We start from the raw sequence: 20,723 nt of genomic DNA, 5'->3' as shown, positions 1-20,723 counted from the left end.
AACTTCCTTTCAACTTTTATTCACATAGGATAACTATTGAGAAGTTATGGTCGCAACAAACAATTCTTCAAAGTACAATCGAATAATTTTGGGGAATTGATGTTCTCATCAAGGTCAAAAGGGCAGCACGTTACTTGTTAAACCAATCACCAGAGTTATATGAATCACGATCAAGCGACTTAGATCGCAGTATCTCATCACCAGCATGGAAAAATGGTATTCCCTGGAAGTAGACAAAACAATATCAAAGTGAGAAACCTATTGCAGATGTTTAAGTTATGGTCAATGCATGAAAACATACAATAGCACTTGATCTTAAGAAAAGCAACAGTCATGAAAATATGCATAGTGGTGAAGGCTGAAAAAACAAATCAGGTTAGATTGTGGTATAGTGCGTTTCTGCTGGATTTTAGCTAAGACTTATATTATTTATAGTTTAAGTACCAATATCACAATATTACATCCTAGCAAAAGAATTCTGATGCTTAAGTGCCCTAATGAAACAATTTTTTTTTCTCGAACCATGCAGAAGAGCTGCGTGTCATTTTATTTAAGGTTGAAATAAATGCAGTGCACGAGTCCAGTACAGACCCAACCCGAGTAAATTTGCAACGAGTATTAGCAAGGTAACAATTTTCAACCTGTATTAGCAAACATGACCATTTAGTGACTCCATATCTAGCACCAAGTTTAAGGCTGAGCTGATTTGACTAGCACTAAACCTGTTAGATCAGAAATGCAAAACATTCATTTTACTATGTACATTACTTTCGTGGAAACCCATTATTTGGGTTATCAACTCCTATAATATGAAAAACAAATAATAGATAAAAACTTCAATAACCACCTGGGATAATGCAATGATGCTTGTGGACAAATGATTTATCCTGCATCTCTCGTCAATTGAGAGGCTCATCAGAGTCTGCACATGGAAACCAAAAATACCAAACACCACTGTAACTAGAGAGTAAAACTGTTCTTGCAAAATTATACTCACACAGGAATAAGATGCTCACTTTATCTATATAAGACATAACGTACAAGGTAGCAAATACTGCTAGCAGCCAAAAAAAGTGTCATTTTTATTTTTGAAGAAAGAAAAAGAAACATCAATTTGCAGACTGATAATAGATGAAAATGTAGAGCAGTTAAGTTTCTGGGTATCATGATGCACTCCATACCTTTAGACTAATAATGTCAAATAGAGTTTCATTGTCATGAGCAGAAGCATAGTTGATCTGAAATGGAAGAAACAGTGGCGTATTTCAGTAATTAATTAGTGGCAGAATTTAATAAGAGACACAGAAAATAACTTATCCAATCAGGTTATGCAAATCAGAAAATGTATTGAGCTTCTCCAGAATGTGAGCTTTGACAATTTAACATATAATGTTTGGCTTGTTTTGGAAAGTTTGCAAAATTTACTGTTTCTATAGGGGATGAAGTATAGCCAACAGGCGACCCATCGAAAGTGCGAACTTCAGATCCTTTCTTAACTTCTCCGGTATGAGATATTAGTACATAGTCCTTCAGATTCCCAGCTAATCCAATCTGCAAAAGGAAAATGAAATCAACAAGGATAATACTTATCTGAGTATGGTTCCCACATGGTGAACCTGAAAGCAATAAAATTACTTGCTGTGCCCATAAGAAAGTTTCATAATAGGCTCATGGTGACACCTCATATAAAAGAAATTCAAAATTCCTCTGCTGACACAAGGCTTTGGAGATGGAAGACAAAACATGGAAAAAGTCAAAGATAATTACTTAGTTGTATGAAAGACGGCACATAATTAATTGGAGCAAACAGACGAAACAAAAAAAATGCATGAAAATGAGAAGGTAAAGTCACTTCAGGGGAATGCTCATAACTAACATCAATTGGTACTATAAATACCTTAACTACAGCTTACCTATGTATGCATTTGCATACAAATAGGAACTGATTAACTTTATTCAGCTTTACAACTTTCAAGTTTATAGCGTGCTAACATTTAACAAGACTATTGTATCAAGAAACAGCATTTGTGGCCAAGACAATGACTTGTTTTTCTGAATACTATCCATAGGTGGTTCGGTGGTTCCTAAAAGGGTACTCCAAATTATTCTTTGACAGAGCTTTGTCACACATATTTAAGAATTGATTCTACAATAGAAGCAATTTTAATGCCCACTTGTATACTGTCCAAGATATAACAGATAGTGAAGATCAGCACAAATGCGGCAAAACGTTGAATTCAAGTATTCGATCTCAAGTTTTCTCATGGGTCTCTATTAATTCAGTATATTCACGTAATCCTTGCAATAAGATGATAATAGACGACAGAACTGTTTCCAATTAGTAGATAGGTCAATAACTGTTTGAAATTCAACCAGAACATAGTAACTTCTAGAAAAAAAATGAATATTGATATCCAACCTGTATATGGTCACTGTATGTAGCAAGCGTGAGCCTGGTTTCTGTTTCATTGCCCTGATAAAATCCATTTGGCTGCACAAAAGGATCAATACAAAGTTACAAACTAATAAGAAAATAAATTTTTGGGAGCTAATCTAATTCTGTTCAGATGCAATTTGAAAGAATGTATCACAGATCAGCATGAGAGCTTGAACTCTAGAGGATTTTCAGCTCCAGCGAGGACAAAGAAGACAGTAGGTTGCTTACTGGTTCAATCAACCATTAACAAAACTCTGAACCTTACTAACTCAAATCAAATGACAAACCATCTGACCGAAGTGGCAGAGACTATAACAATAAAGCTTAAGTGGGAAAATTTGTACAATCTGTCAGAGCTTAGAACAGGCCCTGACACATTTGTTTAGTTCTACAGCAGTCAGGGCAAGAAAGATCAGTTTATGATGCTGTGACTGTTGGAAGATGGATCTCGGATATAAGAGATGCATTGAGTGTGCCTGTGGGAGCTTCTCTCAAATGTGGTGCTGCAACCTGAGGTGGAAGATACACATATTCGGAAGTTTTCAGCTTATAGCTTGTACTCCACCAAATCAGCCTATGAGGCCTTGTTTATTGGAGCTACTCATTTCAATCCTTGGGAAAAAAAATTTTTGGAAAAGCTGGGCCCCAGGGAAATGCAAGTTCTTCATGTGGACAGTGGGTCACAATAGATGCTGGACAGCTAACAAACTAGCACGACAAGGCCTCATTCACCCACCAAAGTGTCCACTTTGTGATCAGGTTGGAGAAACGCTAGATCACCTACTGATCTCTTGTGTTTTCACCTGACAAACAAACATGGTACAGCATTCTGCAGCTGTTTGGTCGACAAGCTGTTGCTCCACAGATGGATGATCTACTTTATATGGATTGGTGGGATGGAGCAAGCAGCAGGTTTTCTGGCCAAGTAAAAAAGGGACTTAACTCCATCCTTATCCTAGAAGCCTGGTTAATTTGGAAGCATCATAATTACTGTGTGTTTGATGGAGGCACTCCTGACTTAACCCGGGTCATCACGGCTTTCAAAGAAGCACAGCAGTGGTCTGTAGCAGGGGCTTGAGGAGTTCCTATCTCCTTCACCTGGCTCCTTCCTCCTAGTTGTTCTGGTCAGGTGGTCTGGTCCTGCTTTAGTTTTCTAAGAGACAGCTTAGGGTGTGTTACAGACCCTTCAATCCTGTAACTTTCTTTGTACTGGGGTTTCTTTAACCCCCCCCCCCTTTTTCTTCTTCTTAATATACTGATGTGCAGATCTCGTATGCATTCGAGGAAAAAAACATAAACATATGAGGACAAATGAGTACATGACCTAAAATGAGTTTATGGCTAGCAAGCAGCAACATGAATTCATAGGCTACTTCAGGAAGGAGATTTCAGGTAGCAACATGAATGCTTGATGTGTGACAAAAGTTTTGTGATTTTCAGGACTTTACAGCCGCGAGTGAAATTATTATGAGGTTATCAACTGTCATGTGGGGCCGCGTGTACCAGCAACGTGGCCGCACGAAGGATGCCAGCAAGGCCGACGCGGCCTCAACAGATGGTGCGGAGCGCCAGGATCGGCAGTCACCCGCAGCAGAAGGCGCGGGAAGCCAGCAGTGATCAGCGCCACTAGTGGCTAAGTGTAATACCCTAGTGTTAATCGTAACGCTAATTACTTGTTTAATTGATGTTTAGGGCTGAGCGATGTCATTAGCTGGTTAATGACCGTCGTTAGTACTCAACACTAATCGAACTTTGAGTGCGTTTTTCTCCCTAATCTAAGCTCCAAATCAATTTTCGCCCAAAACCAAAGCTGTAGATCTTCTCTTTCTCTACTTCTCTTTTGGCCAAAATTCAAGTTCCCATATGAAATTTTGAATTTTGGAGCGTCAAAAACTGGGCCAAAATAGTCAAACCAGTTTACTGTGCAGCTCCAGTGCTTCCACTGTGCTCACCACGCCCATGATGGATAAGTCTTTGCTGTTGGTCTTTGTGGTCCCTTGTACCCCTGTAGCATCTTGTAGTCCTTTGCATCTTGGACTGCAGACATCTCTTGTACCCCTGCAGCATCTTGTAGTCCTTAGCATCTTGGACTGCAGGCATCTCTTGTACCCCTGCAGCATCTTGGACTGTAGGACAGCAGTTAGTGTCCTCTCTAGGACAGCAGTTAGACTAGTGTTAGAGTAGCATTATAGGCTTCGTTTGTTGCCCAACAGCCTGCTGTATATATATGTGGCCACCCCTCCAGTTGGAAGGCATGGCATTGTGAGTGAACAAAGAAAAACCCAGAAAACTTCCCCAACTTGAGTGTCATCCTCTCAGCCAATGAGAGTGAAAATTGAGCTGCTAACATCTGGTATCAGAGCCGAGGTCCTGGGTTCGATCCCTCCCGGCCACGCATTTCCGCTGCGCGATTTCCCTGGCTGCGTTCACTGAGACCGAAGTGCTGAGACCGGGCAGGTGGCACAGCCCCGCGGATCGCCCGGCTCGCACGCAGTAGGGGGAATGTTGGACTGAGGATAAAAGCCACCATCCCTCCCACTATAACACCTGGGTTTTATGGTCGGGTTGACTAGGTGGGGCGTTCTAACTTGGTATCAGAGCCGTACTTTCCTGTAGACTGGATATATCATGTTCTTCTCCCTCCCAAGCATCAGTAGCAGCTGCTGCAGCAGCTGCTGCTAGCGCAGCAGCACCTGCAGCAGCCCCTCTTCCACCTTTCTCACCCGAGCAGACGAGCAGCAGCTCATCTGAGGCTGCGTCTTCTCCACGCAGCAGCCCCTTGGAGGCGCACCATGTCCGACGCACTGTCTCAGCGCTCGGTCGCCTCGAGCGCACGGCGTCAGCGAGATGCCGAGCTCGCCGCGGCAGAGGAGCGCAGGCGAGCGATGGCACAAGCCGCTGCAGCAGCGGCGAGGGCGGCCAGGCTGGCTGCAGCGGAGCTGGCGGCGGCCAGGGCGAAGGTGGAAGCAGAGGCGGCGGAGGATGCAGCGCGTGCGGCGGATGTCGAGGTTGAGACCTTCCGCGGCAGCCTCAGCGGCTCCATCGCCGGCGACACCACCGCCGACGGGGACCTTGAGGAGTTGGAGAGGAAGAGAGCGCGGAAGCGGACCGCGCGGTGGGCAGCAGCCCACCCCGGCGGCGGCGGCCTGGAGGGCGGCGCGCCCGGCGACGGTCCAGGGGCCCACGCGCCCAGCGGCAGCCTGGAGGGCGGCGCGCCCGGCGACGGTCCAGGGGGCCGCGCACCCGGCGGCAGGGGCCGCGCCCTTGGCGGCGGCCCGCAAGGCGGAGGCGGCGCCCCTGGCGGTGGAGCGCAGGGCGGTGGCGACGCTCCTGGCTGGGGTGCGCGCGGCGGCGCCCCCGGCTACCACGGCCTCCAGGCGGTGGTCAGGGACGTCGGTCCCGGCGGTGGGTGGCCCACCCTCACCAAGACCAACTACGTCGAGTGGGCCGCAGTCATGGAGGTGAAGCTCCAGGTGCGGCATATGTTTGAGACAGTCCGGTACGGCGACGTCGACTACGATGAGGATCGACGGGCGCTGGATGCTCTCATCGCAGCAGCCCCACCCGAGATGCAGTTCACGTTTTCCAAGAAGCGAACGGCCAAGGAGGCCTGGGACTCCATCGCTGCGGCACGTATCGGCAGCGACCGCGCCCGCAAGACCACTCTCCAGGCACTTCGCAAGGAGTGGGAGAACCTGGCCTTCAAGCCAGGTGAGGATGTTGATGACTTCGCCCTCCGTCTCAACACTCTGCTGCAGAAGGTGGTGCAGTTCGGCGAGGACACCTACGACGAGGAGAGAGCCGTCGAGAAGCTCTTCCGCTGCGTCCCCGAGAGGTACAGGCAGACCGCTCGCTCGATCGAGTCTCTGCTGGACCTCTCCACCATGACGATCGAGGAGGCGATAGGTCGCCTCAAGGTCGTCTACAGCGACGAGCCACAGCCTCCCTCGGGAGGCATCTCCATCGGTGGGAAGCTCCACCTTACTCAGGAGCAGTGGGAGGCCCGGCGCGGTAACAGGAGGAAGAGGGGGGAGCCCTCTTCCTCGACTGGTGGCCGCAAGCGCGGCAAGCCGCGAAAGGGGCGCGGAGGTGCCCAAGCCGGGGCACGAGGGCGCGCCGAGGGTGGCGCCCGCGGAGATGCTCAGGGCGGCGCCGCTGATAGGCCCAAGGCGGCACGAGACGACGCCTGCCACAACTGTGGCAGGCCCGGTTACTGGGCCAGGGACTGCCCGCAGCGGAGGCGTGGGGGGCCAAGCCCACGTCGCAGAGGCCCAGCCGGATGACGAGCCGGCTCTGTTCCTACTCCACGGGGACATGGAGCCGCATCCGGCGGCAACGCCTGCCACCGCTCTACTCCACCTCGACGAGCCGCGTGCCCGAGTCCTCCTCGGCAACGGCTCCGATGACGACAGGGTCGATGGCTGGTACCTCGACTCCGGCGCCACGCACCACATGACCGGGCGGCGGGAGTTCTTCTCCGACCTGGACGTTGACGTAGGTGGCTCCATCAGGTTCGGGGACTCCGCCGTGGAGATCAAGGGCGTGGGCTCCGTGATCTTCACCGCCAAGTCTGGAGAGCACCGGATGCTCACCAGAGTCTACTACATCCCGGCGCTGTGGAACTCCATCATCAGCCTTAGGCAGCTCGATGAGATCGGCTCCTGCGTGGTGATCGACAACGGGGTCTTCCGCATCTGGGACTACCGTCGCCAGCTTCTCGCCAGGGTGGTTCGAGGGAAGAACCGCCTCTACATCCTCCACGTCGGGGTGGCCCAGCCTCTTTGTCTTGCAGCTCGCAGAGACGACGAGGCATGGCAGTGGCACGAGCGCTTTGGGCACCTCCACTTTGAGGCCCTGAAGCGGCTTGGCGCCAAGGAGATGGTGCGAGGCCTCCCATGCCTCGACCACGTGGAGCAGCTCTGCGACGTCTGCGTGCTGACAAAGCAGAAGCGGCACTCCTTCCCCCAGTAGGCGAGCTTCCGAGCCAAGGAGCGGCTCGAGCTCGTACACGGGGACTTGTGTGGCCCGGTGACACCGGTCATACCAGGAGGACGGCGCTACTTCCTGCTGCTCGTCGACGACCTCTCCCGCTTCATGTGGGTGATGATCCTCGGCAGCAAGGGAGAGGCTGTGGACGCCATCAGGCGTGCTCAGGCTGCTGCGGAGGCAGAGAGCGGCCGCAAGTTGCGTGTGCTGCGCACCGACAACGGCGGCGAGTTCACGGCGGCCGAGTTCACGGCGTACTACGCGGATAAGGGCATCCAGCGCCACTACTCCGCGCCGTACAGCCCGCAGCAGAACGGCATCGTCGAGCGGCGCAACCAGACGGTTGTGGGGATGGCCCGGGCCCTCCTTAAGCAGAAGGGGATGCCGGCTGTCTTCTGGGGAGAGGCGGTGGTGACGGCCGTCTACATCCTCAACCGCTCGCCCACCAAGGCACTCGACGGCATGACGCCGTATGAGGCTTGGCATGGGCGTAAGCCGGCGGTCTCCCACCTGCGGGTCTTCGGCTGCCTCGCGTTCGCCAAGGAGCTTGGCCACATCGGCAAGCTCGACGACAGGAGCACTCCGGGAGTGTTCATCGGCTACGCGGAGGGTTCGAAGGCCTACCGCATTCTCGACCCGGAGACACAGCGTGTGCGCACGGCGCGCGACGTTGTGTTCGACGAAGGGCGAGGATGGGTGTGGGAGAAGGCGGTGGACGACGGCTCGGCTCCGACGTACGACGACTTCACCGTCGAGTACGTCCACTTCGAGGGAGCTGGGGGAGTACGCAGCTCTTCTTCGCCGAGCGTGCCTACCCCAGTCCCCGAGCCTCCACCGACTCCGGCGCCCGCCACACCGGCGGCACCACGCCCTTCAGCTACGACTCCGGCTGCACCGAGTTCCTCGGCTGCACCACCACAGCCGGCGACGCCGCGCACTCCAGTACCGATAGCCACTCCTCCGGGCACGTCTACTTCGACACCTGCTCGTGCTGAGCACAGTCCGGTGGAGTTCGCTACTCCGCTCTCACGACGAGGAGCGCGTCGACGCGTACCACGACGGCGAGCAGTTGCGGTACCGTACGATGCAGGACCTTCTCGGTGATCAGCCGATGCCGGGACTGGTGCCTCACGACCTGGAGGCGCAGTTGCACCTCGCGTGCGATGACAGCGAGCCTCGGTCTTTCGCAGAGGCCGAGGGACACGCGGCATGGCGTGCCGCGATGCAGTCGGAGATGGACGCGGTTGAGCACTTGGGAGCTTGCTGACCTCCCTCGTGGTCAACGCGCGATCACCCTTAAGTGGGTGTTCAAGCTGAAGAGGGATGAAGCCGGCACCTTCGTCAAGCACAAGGCTCGCCTGGTGGCACGAGGTTTCGTGCAGCAGGAGGGGGTCGACTTCGACGATGCCTTCGCTCCCGTGGCACGGATGGAGTCCGTGCGACTTCTCCTTGCGCTGGCTGCCCAGGAGGGCTGGCGCGTCCATCACATGGACGTCAAGTCGGCGTTTCTCAATGGCAACTTGAGGGAGGAGGTCTATGTGCACCAGCCGCCGGGGTTTGCGATCCCCGGCAAGGAGGGCAAGGTGCTACGCCTGCGCAAGGCCCTCTATGGCTTGCGGCAGACCCCGAGGGCGTGGAACGCCAAGCTGGACTCCACGCTCAAGGGGGTGGGCTTCGAGCAAAACCCGCACGAGGCGGTCATCTACCGGCGGGGCAATGGCGGAAATGCCCTGCTGGTGGGTGTCTACGTCGACGACTTGGTGATCACCGGCACCAAGGTCGCGGAAGTGGTGGCGTTCAAGGAGGAGATGAAGGCCACCTTCCAGATGAGCGACTTGGGGCCTCTCTCCTTCTACCCGGGGATCGAGGTGCACCAGGACGACTCCGGGATCACACTTCGACAGACTGCCTACGCCAAGCGCATCGTCGTGCTCGCTGGGCTCACCGACTGCAACCCAGCTCTCACTCCGATGGAGGAGAGGCTGAAGCTGAGCCGTGACAGCATGGCAGAGGAGGTGGACGCTACTCAGTACCGGCGCCTTGTGGGGAGCCTCCGCTACCTCGCCCACACACGGCCGGACTTGGCGTTCTCCGTCGGCTACGTTAGTCGGTTCATGCAGCAACCGACGACGGAGCACCAACAGGCCGTGAAGAGGATCATCCGCTATGTTGCGGGGACCCTCGACCGCGGTCTCCACAACCCGAGGTGCCCTGGAGCGGCACACTTCGTCGGGTACAGCGACAACGACCACGCCGGCGACATCGACACCAGCAAGAGCACGAGCGGGATCCTCTTCTTACTCGGCAAGTGCCTCGTTAGCTGGCAGTCGGTCAAGCAGCAGGTGGTGGCCTTGTCCAGCTGCGAGGCCGAGTACATAGCGGCCTCCACCGCGTCGACTCAGGCGCTCTGGCTCGCTCGACTGCTTAGTGATCTACTCGGCAAAGACACTGGAGCAGTGGAGCTCAGGGTGGACAGCAAGTCCGCTCTGGCCTTGGCGAAGAACCCCGTTTTCCACGAACGAAGTAAGCACATGCGGGTGAGGTATCACTTCATCCGAGGCTACTTGGAGGAAGGAAGCATCAAGGCGAGCTACATCAACACCAAGGATCAGCTTGCGGATCTGCTCACCAAGCCCCTTAGGAGGATCAAGTTCCTTGAGCTTTGCTCCAGGACTAAGATGGTCCAATCTTCCCACAAGACGACACACAAGACTTAGGGGGAGAGCCCATACCGGCGTTTGGCCGCCGGCGAGCCCCTTTACGCGTCGCGCCGACGAACGTCGCCCGTCACGCTCGCGCACCCGTCCTTATCCCCACGGAGTCGTGTCCGTTTTTGCCATCCCCTTCCTTCCTCGCGCTCACGCCGAGCCAAGCTCGAGCTCAGTGCCACCTCCGGCGTCCACGCCGGCCATCCTCGCTGCCCCGCCTCGATTCGGCGCGCCCCAGCCTCCCTAGCCTCGCCCCGCAGCTCCTCCGCCCATCCACAAGCTCGATTGAGCCGTTTCCCGGCCGAATCGAGCTCCCCACCGCTGGTCGACATTAGAGCTTCGCGCCGAGCTCTGCGCCATCCGCCGAGCTTCCTCTCCCACCCCTCATCCGCCCGATTCAAGCCGTGGTGAGACTCCCCGCTCTGTCCTCTACCTCCCCCACCCCTTTTCCCCTTGGTTCCGGCGCCGCCGCCGCCAGAGCATCGCCGCGCCGCTGTGGCTGCTTGGCGCCGCCGCGGGCCGCCCCCGTGCGGGGCCGCGTGCCATTGCCGAGCACCCCGAGGCGGCCTGGGGGCCCAGGTCGTGGGCCCAACCAGCCGCGCCGCCGCCCTGCCTTGCGCGCCGTCGCCGCCCCCGCGCGGGCCCCCGGCCGTGCCGCCGTGCCGCTGCCGTTGCCTTGCCTGGCCACGCGCCGGCCATGGCCACGGCGAGGCAAAGCAGGGCGCAAAGCAGGGGAGGGCGCTGGGAGCTGGGCTCCCACTGGCATGTGGGGCCCGGCTGTCAGCCCCCTTTTCAGTTTTTGTTTTGTTTTCCAAAAATTGTTTATTTCGGCTGAAAACTTTGAAAATGTGTAGAAAAATATAGAAAAATGCAAACTAAATTTTGTTGGGTTGCTTAGATCAAGATCTTCAGAGGAAAAATACTCATGCTTGTGAAATGTCACTTTTGCCCCTGCTAAAATTGTGGGTTGTGCTTAAGCTAGTTTATTTTGTATCGGTTGTTCGGTTTGTCTAAAAATTATGAAATTTATTCAGTAGATTACTCTTTGTATGTGTAGTCCACTGAAAAAATTTCAGGTGCATAGCCTATGTGCATGTTTGTGGATCTAATATTACTTGATTTCCATTCTAGGGCTAAAAGAAATACTTTTCTATATCAATAAATGTTGGTAATTTATTTATGCACTCCTTATCAATAGTTTTTCATGATAGAAAAATTGTGCTACCAAATCCTTGTGGCATGTTTTATTTTTGTGTTTAGCTAATTCCTAGCTTTAGTTTTCCTTTATTTTTCGCCGTTGCTAAGCAATGCTTTATTGCTTCATCCTGTTTGTTATATGTGCCTAGTTTCCTTAAAGCGAGTTTAGTAGTGTTGTTGAAAGGAAACACTTCAGGCTAAACTAAGCGGGAACTGAATTTACCTAGCAGCACCAAGTCGTTTCCTTTATCGCTAGTTTTTCCTGATTGTTCGTTAAATGATTGCCAGTCATATCTTCTTTTCCTCACATTGCATTGCCTCCTGAGTGCCTTGCACCGTTATAACTCCTGCATGGCATCTTTTCATACGTGTAGACGCCACGAACGAAGACGTCTACGAGCTGGTTGCTGAGCCGGTCCAGGAGCCGCAAGCAGGAGAACAGCAGGAGGACGCAGTCGAGCACACTCCCAAAGAAGTCGCTAACCCCGCTGACTTGCAAGGCAAGCCCCGGAGCATAACCCTTACTTTCGGTATTAAATGTTTATCTAAGTAATTGTGCATTTACGTTTATAGGAGTTGTATGAAACCCTAGTATGCATATTTTCCATAGGTACCTATGAGTCTCTACTAGTGTGCAGGTCGTTAGTACTGCAATGCTTAACTAGGATTCGGTATAAGTCGAGTGATTCCTGTCACTCGCATGTTATATGTCCTTGTTCTAATGGCAAAGTTACTTGAGAATGAATAAGGAGGAAAAGAGAAATGGAGACAAGGCGGGAATGAGTTGGATTATGGATATGGAATGGATGAAAAGAAATCTCCGCCTGTGTCGTTTGAGGACCATACCGTTGTTGGCATTGTTGATCGAGAATTTAACAGTACTAACCACATGCCGGGAGTAGGAGGTAGTTGAAACCGGTAAGCTCATTACTTGAATCGCAACGATACTTTGAATCGCGACTTGCTACTTTGGGAGTGGAATGATGGCGGGTGTTGTAGTCGCCCTCGGGTCCACTGGGTGTTCGCCGTGTGAGGCTCCTCACCCGGGTTTTGACAGGCGTGATTCAGACGTCGGGGTGATGATAGGAACAGTTGACGTGTGTAGCCCGACGGGGTTGCACGTGTCGTGTGAGTTAGATCCACCTTGCAAGGTTAAATTGGATCGATTCGCCGTGACTCGCGGATATGAGAGCCTTGGTCACTGTGTCACATCGTAGTAAAGAAGTGGAATAAGAGCGGAATGGAAATGTTGGCTTGTATGTTACGGAAAGATAATTTGATCTACCATGTGTGCTCTAGATGCTATAGCGAACCTAGTTGGTACTCGAACACTAAACTTGAGCTAAAATATTGAAAGTAAGGATTTACTACTAGTAGCTTTTTAGCAAAACCAACTCCAGAGCCAAAAAACTTTGTATGTCTAGATATTGGGCTAAGTATACTCATAGTCGGGTAAGCCTTGCTGAGTATTAGTATACTCAGGGTTGTTGTAACCCTTCTAAGCAGGTTGTGTTCCCGCTGACTTCGAGGAGATCTGTGCGTCCTGGATTGGACAACCGCTTCCTCCGGGTTGGACCGTCGAGTGGGCCCCGTCTTCCCCGTGAAGATCGGGCAGGTTGGCATCACATCGGTGGGCAGAATGTGGAGCTCACCTTGTATCGTCGTTCGTAGTTACGTATTGTATTTCGAACTCGGTTTTAAACTTCCGCTGTGTATTTGAACTCTGTAGTTTGTATTTAAAGCTTTTATGTAAAACTTGTGTTGTAAATTAATTTAAGAATCTCGGTATGCTTGTATCACCTGTGCTCGTCTTCGTGCGAGACTTCTAGTGCAATTGTGATCCTGAAGTACAGTAGTTTAATCGGGAATTACCCGACGGACTGCCGGATTACACTGTTTTAAGTGCGAGGTAACTTGATTATTCATTAAGATGATAGTTAGCGCACTTAAGCCGGTTTAATTTGGGCGGATCTGCTACACTAAGCTAGGAATTAGGAGTGAGCATTTCAATCTTCAGATCTTAGCTACACAGACCAATACTTCCTTCTTTGATTGGTGGGCAGCGGCAAGTTCTATAGTGGAGGGCTAGGTCCAAAAAGGCTTAAATTCCATCATCATCTTGGCAGCTTGGTCTATTTGGAAACACCGCAATGGTTGTGTTTTCTACGGTGTCACGCCCAATGTTTCTTGTGTGGTTTCGGCCATTTTAGAGGAGCTGTACCTCCTCGCCCGGGATTGACCACCATTTCAGCCGCCGGCGTCGCCATGGATCCCGCCAAGGTCCAAGCAGTGGCGGATTAGCCACAACCTCGCTCTACGCGGGCAGTCCAAGGGCTCCTTGGCCTAGCAGGGTACTACCGCAAGTTTGTCAGGGAGTTCGGCACAATCGCTACTCCCCAGTCAGCTCTCCTCTGCAAGGAGGGGTCCTCTTGGACTTCGGAGGCCGCGGCGGCATTCACCGCCCCAAAGACCATCGTCACCACGACGCCTGTCCTCGCCCTGCCTGACTTCACCCAGCCATTCGTCGACGAATGCGACGCGTCCACATATGGGTTCGGCGTCGTGCTCCTCCAGGACCAGCATTTGGTGGCGTTCTTCAGCAGGCCGGCCACGCCACGCCATGTGTCCCTGGCGGCGTACGACCGTGAACTCATTGGCCTCGTCCTCACTGGAGGCCATACTTGTGCGGACGTCGCTTCGTGGTAAGGACTGACCAGCGCTTGGCCGCCATCCCGCAGCACCACTCGGTGGACAAACTACTCGGCTTCGATTTCTCTGTGGAGTACAAGGTGGGGAGCACGAACACGGTCGCGGATTCCCTCTCCCGCCACGACACGGAGGAGGCAGCGGTCTTGGCCATCTCGGGTCCCCGCTTCATCTACATCGACCGCCTCCAGCAGGCCACAACCATGGACACGACGCTGGTGGCACTCAAGGACAAGCTGGCGGTGGGCACGCGAGCAGGCCCTTGGTCGCTCATTGACGGCCTCGTCACGTTCCACGACCGCCTCTACATTCCACCGGCGTCGCCCTTGCTCCACGAGGTGCTCACCACCGTGCACGATGACGGCCACGAGGGCGTTCAGCACACGCTCCACTTCCACTGCGATTTCCACTCCCCCAACCTCCGCAAGACAGTGAAAGATTACGTCCTCGCCTGCGCCACCTGCCAGCGGTACAAGTCCGAGCACTTGCACCCCGCGTGACTAATCCTACCGCCGCCGGTGCCCACGGCGGTTTGGATCGACATCGGGCTCGACTTCATCGAGGTGCTGCCTCATGTGGGAGGAAAATCCGTCATCTTGACCGTGGTGGATCGCTGCAGCAAGTACTGCCACTTCATCTGCCTCGCACACCCGACACGGCGAAATCGGTGGCACAGGCGTTCTTCGCCGAGATTGTCCGCCTCCATGGTGTTTCGCAGTCCATGGTCTTTGACCGGGACCCCATCTTCACGTCGGCCTTCTGGTGCGAGCTCATGCGGCTCGCGGGCACCAAGCTGCACATGACATCGGCGTTCCATCCCCAATCTGATGGGCAAACGGAGGCTGCAAACAAGGTCATCATCATGTACCTCCGCTGCCTCACCGGTGATCATCCCCGACAGTGGGTGTGTTGGCTTCAACACCGCGTACCAGACGACACTCAAGGACACGCCTTTCAAGATCGTCTATGGCCGCGACCCGCCCACTATTTGTTCCTATGAACCAGGGAAAACAAGGGTCGCAGCCGTGGCCAAGTCCATGGTGGAGCGGGATGAGCTGCTCGCCAATGTCCGCTACCACCTCGAGCAGGCTAGGTGGTGCACAAGATCTACTACGACAATATCCACGAAGAGACCAGACACGCCGTGGGTGACTGGGTCTGGCTCAGCCTCCATTAACGCGCAACGGCCTCCCACCAAGCTCCGACGCCGGGAAAGCTGAAGCCTCATTTCTACGGCCCGTACCGCAATGCCGCCATCATCAACGACGTCACCTACCGCCTGGAGCTGCTGGCGTGCGCGCGCATGCAAGATGTGCTCCACGTCGGCCTATTGAAGAAGTTCGTCGGCACGCCTCCAACGACCCCACCGGCCCTGCCTTCGATCCACCACGGGGCGGCCGTTCTGGAACCCGAGCCGTGGCGTGCGCCAAATCCTCGTCCATTGAAGGGCGAACCTGCTTCATCAGCTTCATGGGAGGACATCGTCAGCTTCGGCAACTGCTACCCCCCACTTCCAGCTTGAGGACGAGCTGCTCGTCGAGGAGAGAGATGTCATGTGGGGCCGCGTGTACCAACAACGTGGCAGCAAGAAGGGCGCCAACGAGGCCGACACGGCTGATGAGGACATAACCAATACGCATATGACCAAGGCCCAAGTGAAGATAGAGTTCAAAGCCCAATCCACATTGAAGTCCGATTTATTCGCGAGTCCGGTTCGGACTGCAGGAGCAGGCCTCACGAAAACGGATGCCCAAGCCACATACAGGCTCTGTTTTGGGCGTTCTATATATCATTGGAAAGCTAAGGAGATAAGCTTTCCAACCCAACTGATCCCATATCAAAATACGCTCGGAGTCGATGGGAATCGTCGAAACAACATGACGACCAGAATCTGCCTGGATGCAGCGACACCAGTTTTTGGGCCCGAAGGCCTTGTACTCCCTAGGGTTGCCCGGCCACCCCCTTGGCCGCCCCCCTAGCCTCTCTCTTCTATATACACAGCAGCCGCCATTAGGTTAGTTGGGTTTTGCTTAGATTATTCTGTCGAGAACAGTTTCGCCGCCGTGTCGGTTTGTGAGACCCCAACTTTGAGATTAATCTTTCATCTGCAGAGTCACTTAATTGAGCTGCGTTCTTTCGAGTTCTTACTTGTGTTCTTCGTTGCGCTTGTAGGGATTAGCCTTCTTGGCGAGGTCAACCGGGTTGTGACACGGTTGATAACCAGAAGAGTTGTGGTGCTAAGATTGCTGGATTCGGGTCTTAGGATCTGAAGCCGGATCGGTGTGTCTCGCTCCGCCTACAACGAGAGTTATCCAGAACCTGACGGAAAATCGGGAACCCACGTCCCCATTATTTGGTATTCAGAGACTCAGGTTTACTGTCAGGTTTCACATCTATCTTTAGTTTCATCAATTTCGCCATTGTCCCACAGTCCACCAAAAAGCCCTAGAAATTTTTGTGTTCGTGCTGTTTTCCCATCCCATTAGCCCTTTTAAGCCATTGCATATTTTGACATCGGAGTCCGCATCATTGAGTTTGTGTCCATAGTCGTGGTCTTGTTGCTGGTTTAGATCGAGTTCTTAGATTGGTTTGAGTTTTGCATCGTGTCACCGTGTCCTTTTCCATCCCGTCATCACGTCCGGTTCGGACTTGTCTCTGTCCAGTTCGGTATTTTGTTGATATCTCTCGCATACGAACTCAGATTTTTGTGTTCTAATACTTTCTGGAAAGCTTGTGAAATTATCTACAACTTTATCAATTGTGAGAATTCCAGAAAACGTAGTGATCTGCGCCTAATCTGTATTGGAAGTAAATCTGTTAGTGACCCAGAAATTTCTGAGTAGTCTGTATTTCGGGGACAATATCTTCTACTTCTTTTATCCAAAAGAGACTTTCCATATATTGCAAAGAAAGAGAAAAGGAGGATCTACAACTTTCGTGTTGTAAGTTTTCGTGTTTGAGGTCTCTAAATTTATCAAACAGCCTGTATAAGTTTGTGTAGCAAATCTGTAATTTACAGACAACAATTTTGTGATAGTGTGGAGTTGTCACTTGCTCTTGTGGCACTTTTGAATAGAAAAAGAAAGAAAGAAAAAGGCAAGTGCATAAAAAAGAGCCGCACAAAAAAAAGAAAAAAAAATCAGAAGTACTTGCATCCTTTTATGTCCTTTGTGCTTGTATATGTCGCTTGCTTGCTTGAACTAGTTCTAGGAACACGTTTAGGCCAGCAACATTGATAAGTACTTTGGATATTTATTCAATTTTTGCTATCTGATTTTCAATTGTGCTAATCCTTGCTACTAAATAAAGCCCCCCGAAGCTCCACATATTACTTCAGATCAGTACACCCAGAGAATCTTGCAATCTTGGTACCACTTCCTCACAGGTATCACGAACCAGCCACCGGTTGTACCATCCTCTGCTTTGCATTGATAAGAACACTTGTAAGAGCTTGGTAAGACGTGCGAGATTGTGTTTCCACCATCTACATCCACATATAGTAGTTGATAGGGATAACCTTTTGTGTTTTCTCTTGTCTACTTACTAACAATGTCAGGAAACACTGAGATTGCTCAACGAGTGTTGAGTTCTCAAATGGAGAAAGTGGAGCAAAATCAATTCAACAATTTGTTCCAGACTTTCTTTGCCGTGATGGAACGACGTTGCCGAGTCATCATTGATGGTGAGACTTGCAACAACCTTGCAAGTTTAGAGCTGGTCGAGAAACTTGGTCTGACCAGAAAGCCACATCCACATCCTTACTACATGCAATGGGTAAATTCTTACGATAAGATTAAGGTAACTGAATTTGCACATATTGAATTTAGCATTGGTTTTTACAAGAGTAATGCTGATTTTGATATAGTACCCATGCAAGTATGTCATTTATTGCTAGAAAAGCCATGGATTAATATAAATGATGTGGTACATAAAAAGGTTGCAAATAGATATTCTTTGAACTACAATGGAAGAAAAATTGCACTTAAATCTATGACCGCAACTGAAATTTTAGAAGCCGATCTTGAAAGAGCAGAGAGAAGAAAGAATGAGCCTTTTAGAAAAGAATGGATTATTTCAGATGTTACAGTGCCTTCCTCTAAATCTGATTTTGTACAAATTAAAGATATCGCTTTGTCTTCTGTTGGACCTAATATTTTGCAGCATGTATCTAAAACAGAAGACAAGGTGATAGAGAATGAATAGGTAATTGTCTAAGGTAAGAGCTCTCTTGATGTACTGAAATTGTCAGCCACTCATGCTATAATAGAGCAACATTTAGTGGACACTAAATCTGAATTGACTTTGTCACATGATAAATATTCTACTGAATTTTGTGATAAAAAAGAGTTGTGTGATAGTTCTATGTTTATCCCTGTGCCACAACTTGTGAAGGAAACTGATCCTTTTATTTTGAAACCAAAGACTTATGCTAAAAATAAACATTTGATTCCAATTGCTACAGAAAAGGATGAAAGGACATTGTTGTCTTCTTTAAATACTTTGGGTTATATAGAGTTTGATACTTTGTGTGCACTTAGTAGTTTGGAGAAGAAATTTAAATGTGTTGGATTGCCATGGTTATCTCGATGTACATATCACTTTATTGGCAATTATAATTGTAAAGGAGAGTACATGGTGCATCGTGTTTATATATGTTCAAATCTGAAATCTCCTTTTGCTGTGCAACAATTTGATGAAAAAGAGGGCTATTTTAATACTCATCCTATCACGCAGCGTTCCTCTTGTTCTTCTTTGTTTGTTTTGTCACAACAGGTTCAATTTCAAGAAGGGGAGCAACGCAGGATCATGTCAAGAATGGGAACAACTACTTCCGCAAGCATCAGCGACTTTGAGTCGAGGACGACTCAAAACCAAGAAGGGGAGAATGATGAGGACATGACCAATACGCATATGACCAAGGCCCAAGTGAAGATAGAGTTCAAAGCCCAATCCACATTGAAGTCCGATTTATTCGCGAGTCCGGTTCGGACTGCAGGAGCAGGCCTCACGAAAACGGACGCCCAGGCCACATACAGGCTCCGTTTTGGGCGTTCTATATATCGTTGGAAAGCTAAGGAGATAAGCTTTCCAACCCAACTGATCCCATATCAAAATACGCTCGGAGTCGATGGGAATCGTCGAAACAACATGACGACCAGAATCTGCCTGGATGCAGCGACACCAGTTTTTGGGCCCGAAGGCCTTGTACTCCCTAGGGTTGCCCGGCCACCCCCTTGGCCGCCCCCCCTAGCCTCTCTCTTCTATATACACAGCAGCCGCCATTAGGTTAGTTGGGTTTTGCTTAGATTATTCTGTCGAGAACAGTTTCGCCGCCGTGTCGGTTTGTGAGACCCCAACTTTGAGATTAATCTTTCATCTGCAGAGTCACTTCAATTGAGCTGCGTTCTTTCGAGTTCTTGCTTGTGTTCTTCGTTGCGCTTGCAGGGATTAGCCTTCTTGGCGAGGTCAACCGGGTTGTGACACGGTTGATAACCAGAGGAGTTGTGGTGCTAAGATTGCTGGATTCGGGTCTTAGGATCTGAAGCCGGATCGGTGTGTCTCGCTCCGCCTACAACGAGAGTTATCCAGAACCTGACGGAAGATCGGGACCCACGTCCCCATTAACGGCCTCAACAGACGGCGCGGAGCGCTAGGAGCGGCCGTCGCCCGCAGCAGAAGGCGCGGGAGGCTTGCAGCGGTTAGCGCCATTTAGTGGCTAAGCTAGGAATTAGGAGTGAGTTTAGGGATTGGTTTCCTCATGTTAGCCGGCCAAGGCCAATTTAAAAGGATGTACTGCTACTGATTTGGAATAAGCAAGATCAATCTACCTCCCAAACCTCGACTCTTTACTCTTAATCTCACCCCCTTCAACATTGGGCCGCCAGGGAAGGACCCTGGCGCCATTACCGGCCGAGGCTACGAACTACGCAGCCAAGGTCCCGCCGTCTTGGGCATTGACGCCCTTAGCATCAACACTGTCAAGTGGAACTTATTATGAGGTTGCTCATTGTCTTCAGGTAAGGGTCTGTTTGGATTGGAGGTTTTTCAAAGGAATTTCACGGGAGTTCACTTCCTTTTTTTGCTGACATCATGCACCATTTGGAACGGAGGAATCGACCTCATCGTTCCTCTGGAAAGGCTTGCCTTCATTCATAGAACACAGGAATCTAAACATCCACTCGAAACCAAAGTTTTCGCTGAAGCCCAAGGCACACTCGCGCATGAGAGAAGCAGAACAGATAGAGGCACAGGAAGATGAAAGAAGTGGCAGAAAAAGCAACAAGCATATCAAACTAATTTCTACAAATCAAGCCTGTTTTGCAAACAAGAATCAAAATTAAAGAGAAATCGAGCCCATTTCGCAAAATACGAATCAGAGTACAAGAGAATCAAAAATAGTTCAACGCACTGCAAGCAAGAACAAGTTAAACAAATTTCACGCTGGCAAGGCAGTGCGACAGCAAAGAAGACCCTTGCCACTCAGCGACCTTCCCAGCTCACTGTCGTCCATTGTGCAGCTCGCGCGACATCTAGGATGTAGCGCTCAGTAGTCACCACCTAAAGTAGCTAGCCCTTCTTGCTTCCATCAATTCGCCCATATGAGGATCAGGCGTGGTGGTTCTTATCCATAATGATGAACCAAGGAACAGATAAGAATAATGCTTTGTAGCTAGACTGAGTTCATGGAC

At 51.0% G+C, this 20,723-nt stretch overlaps 1 protein-coding gene across 2 annotated transcripts in view; it reads right to left on the bottom strand.

The window, feature by feature from the left end:
* Nucleotides 1–20,723, bottom strand: part of LOC120639778 (pullulanase 1, chloroplastic-like) — a 34,479-nt gene that overhangs the window by 6,977 nt on the left and 6,779 nt on the right. For both annotated transcript variants that reach the window (XM_039915662.1, XM_039915663.1), the window contains exons 18-22: nucleotides 2,420–2,491; nucleotides 1,426–1,551; nucleotides 1,182–1,238; nucleotides 848–922; nucleotides 135–223 (exon numbers count right to left, since the gene is read on the bottom strand). In XM_039915662.1, coding sequence (XP_039771596.1) covers nucleotides 135–223; nucleotides 848–922; nucleotides 1,182–1,238; nucleotides 1,426–1,551; nucleotides 2,420–2,491 — 419 coding nt within the window. The remainder of the gene's footprint in view (nucleotides 1–134; nucleotides 224–847; nucleotides 923–1,181; nucleotides 1,239–1,425; nucleotides 1,552–2,419; nucleotides 2,492–20,723) is intronic.

Source organism: Panicum virgatum, chromosome 7K (assembly GCF_016808335.1).
Source record: "Panicum virgatum strain AP13 chromosome 7K, P.virgatum_v5, whole genome shotgun sequence".
Classification (NCBI taxonomy): domain Eukaryota; kingdom Viridiplantae; phylum Streptophyta; class Magnoliopsida; order Poales; family Poaceae; genus Panicum; species Panicum virgatum.
Note: the sequence above shows the minus strand (reverse complement) of the source record. Positions and strands in the feature narration are given on the sequence as shown.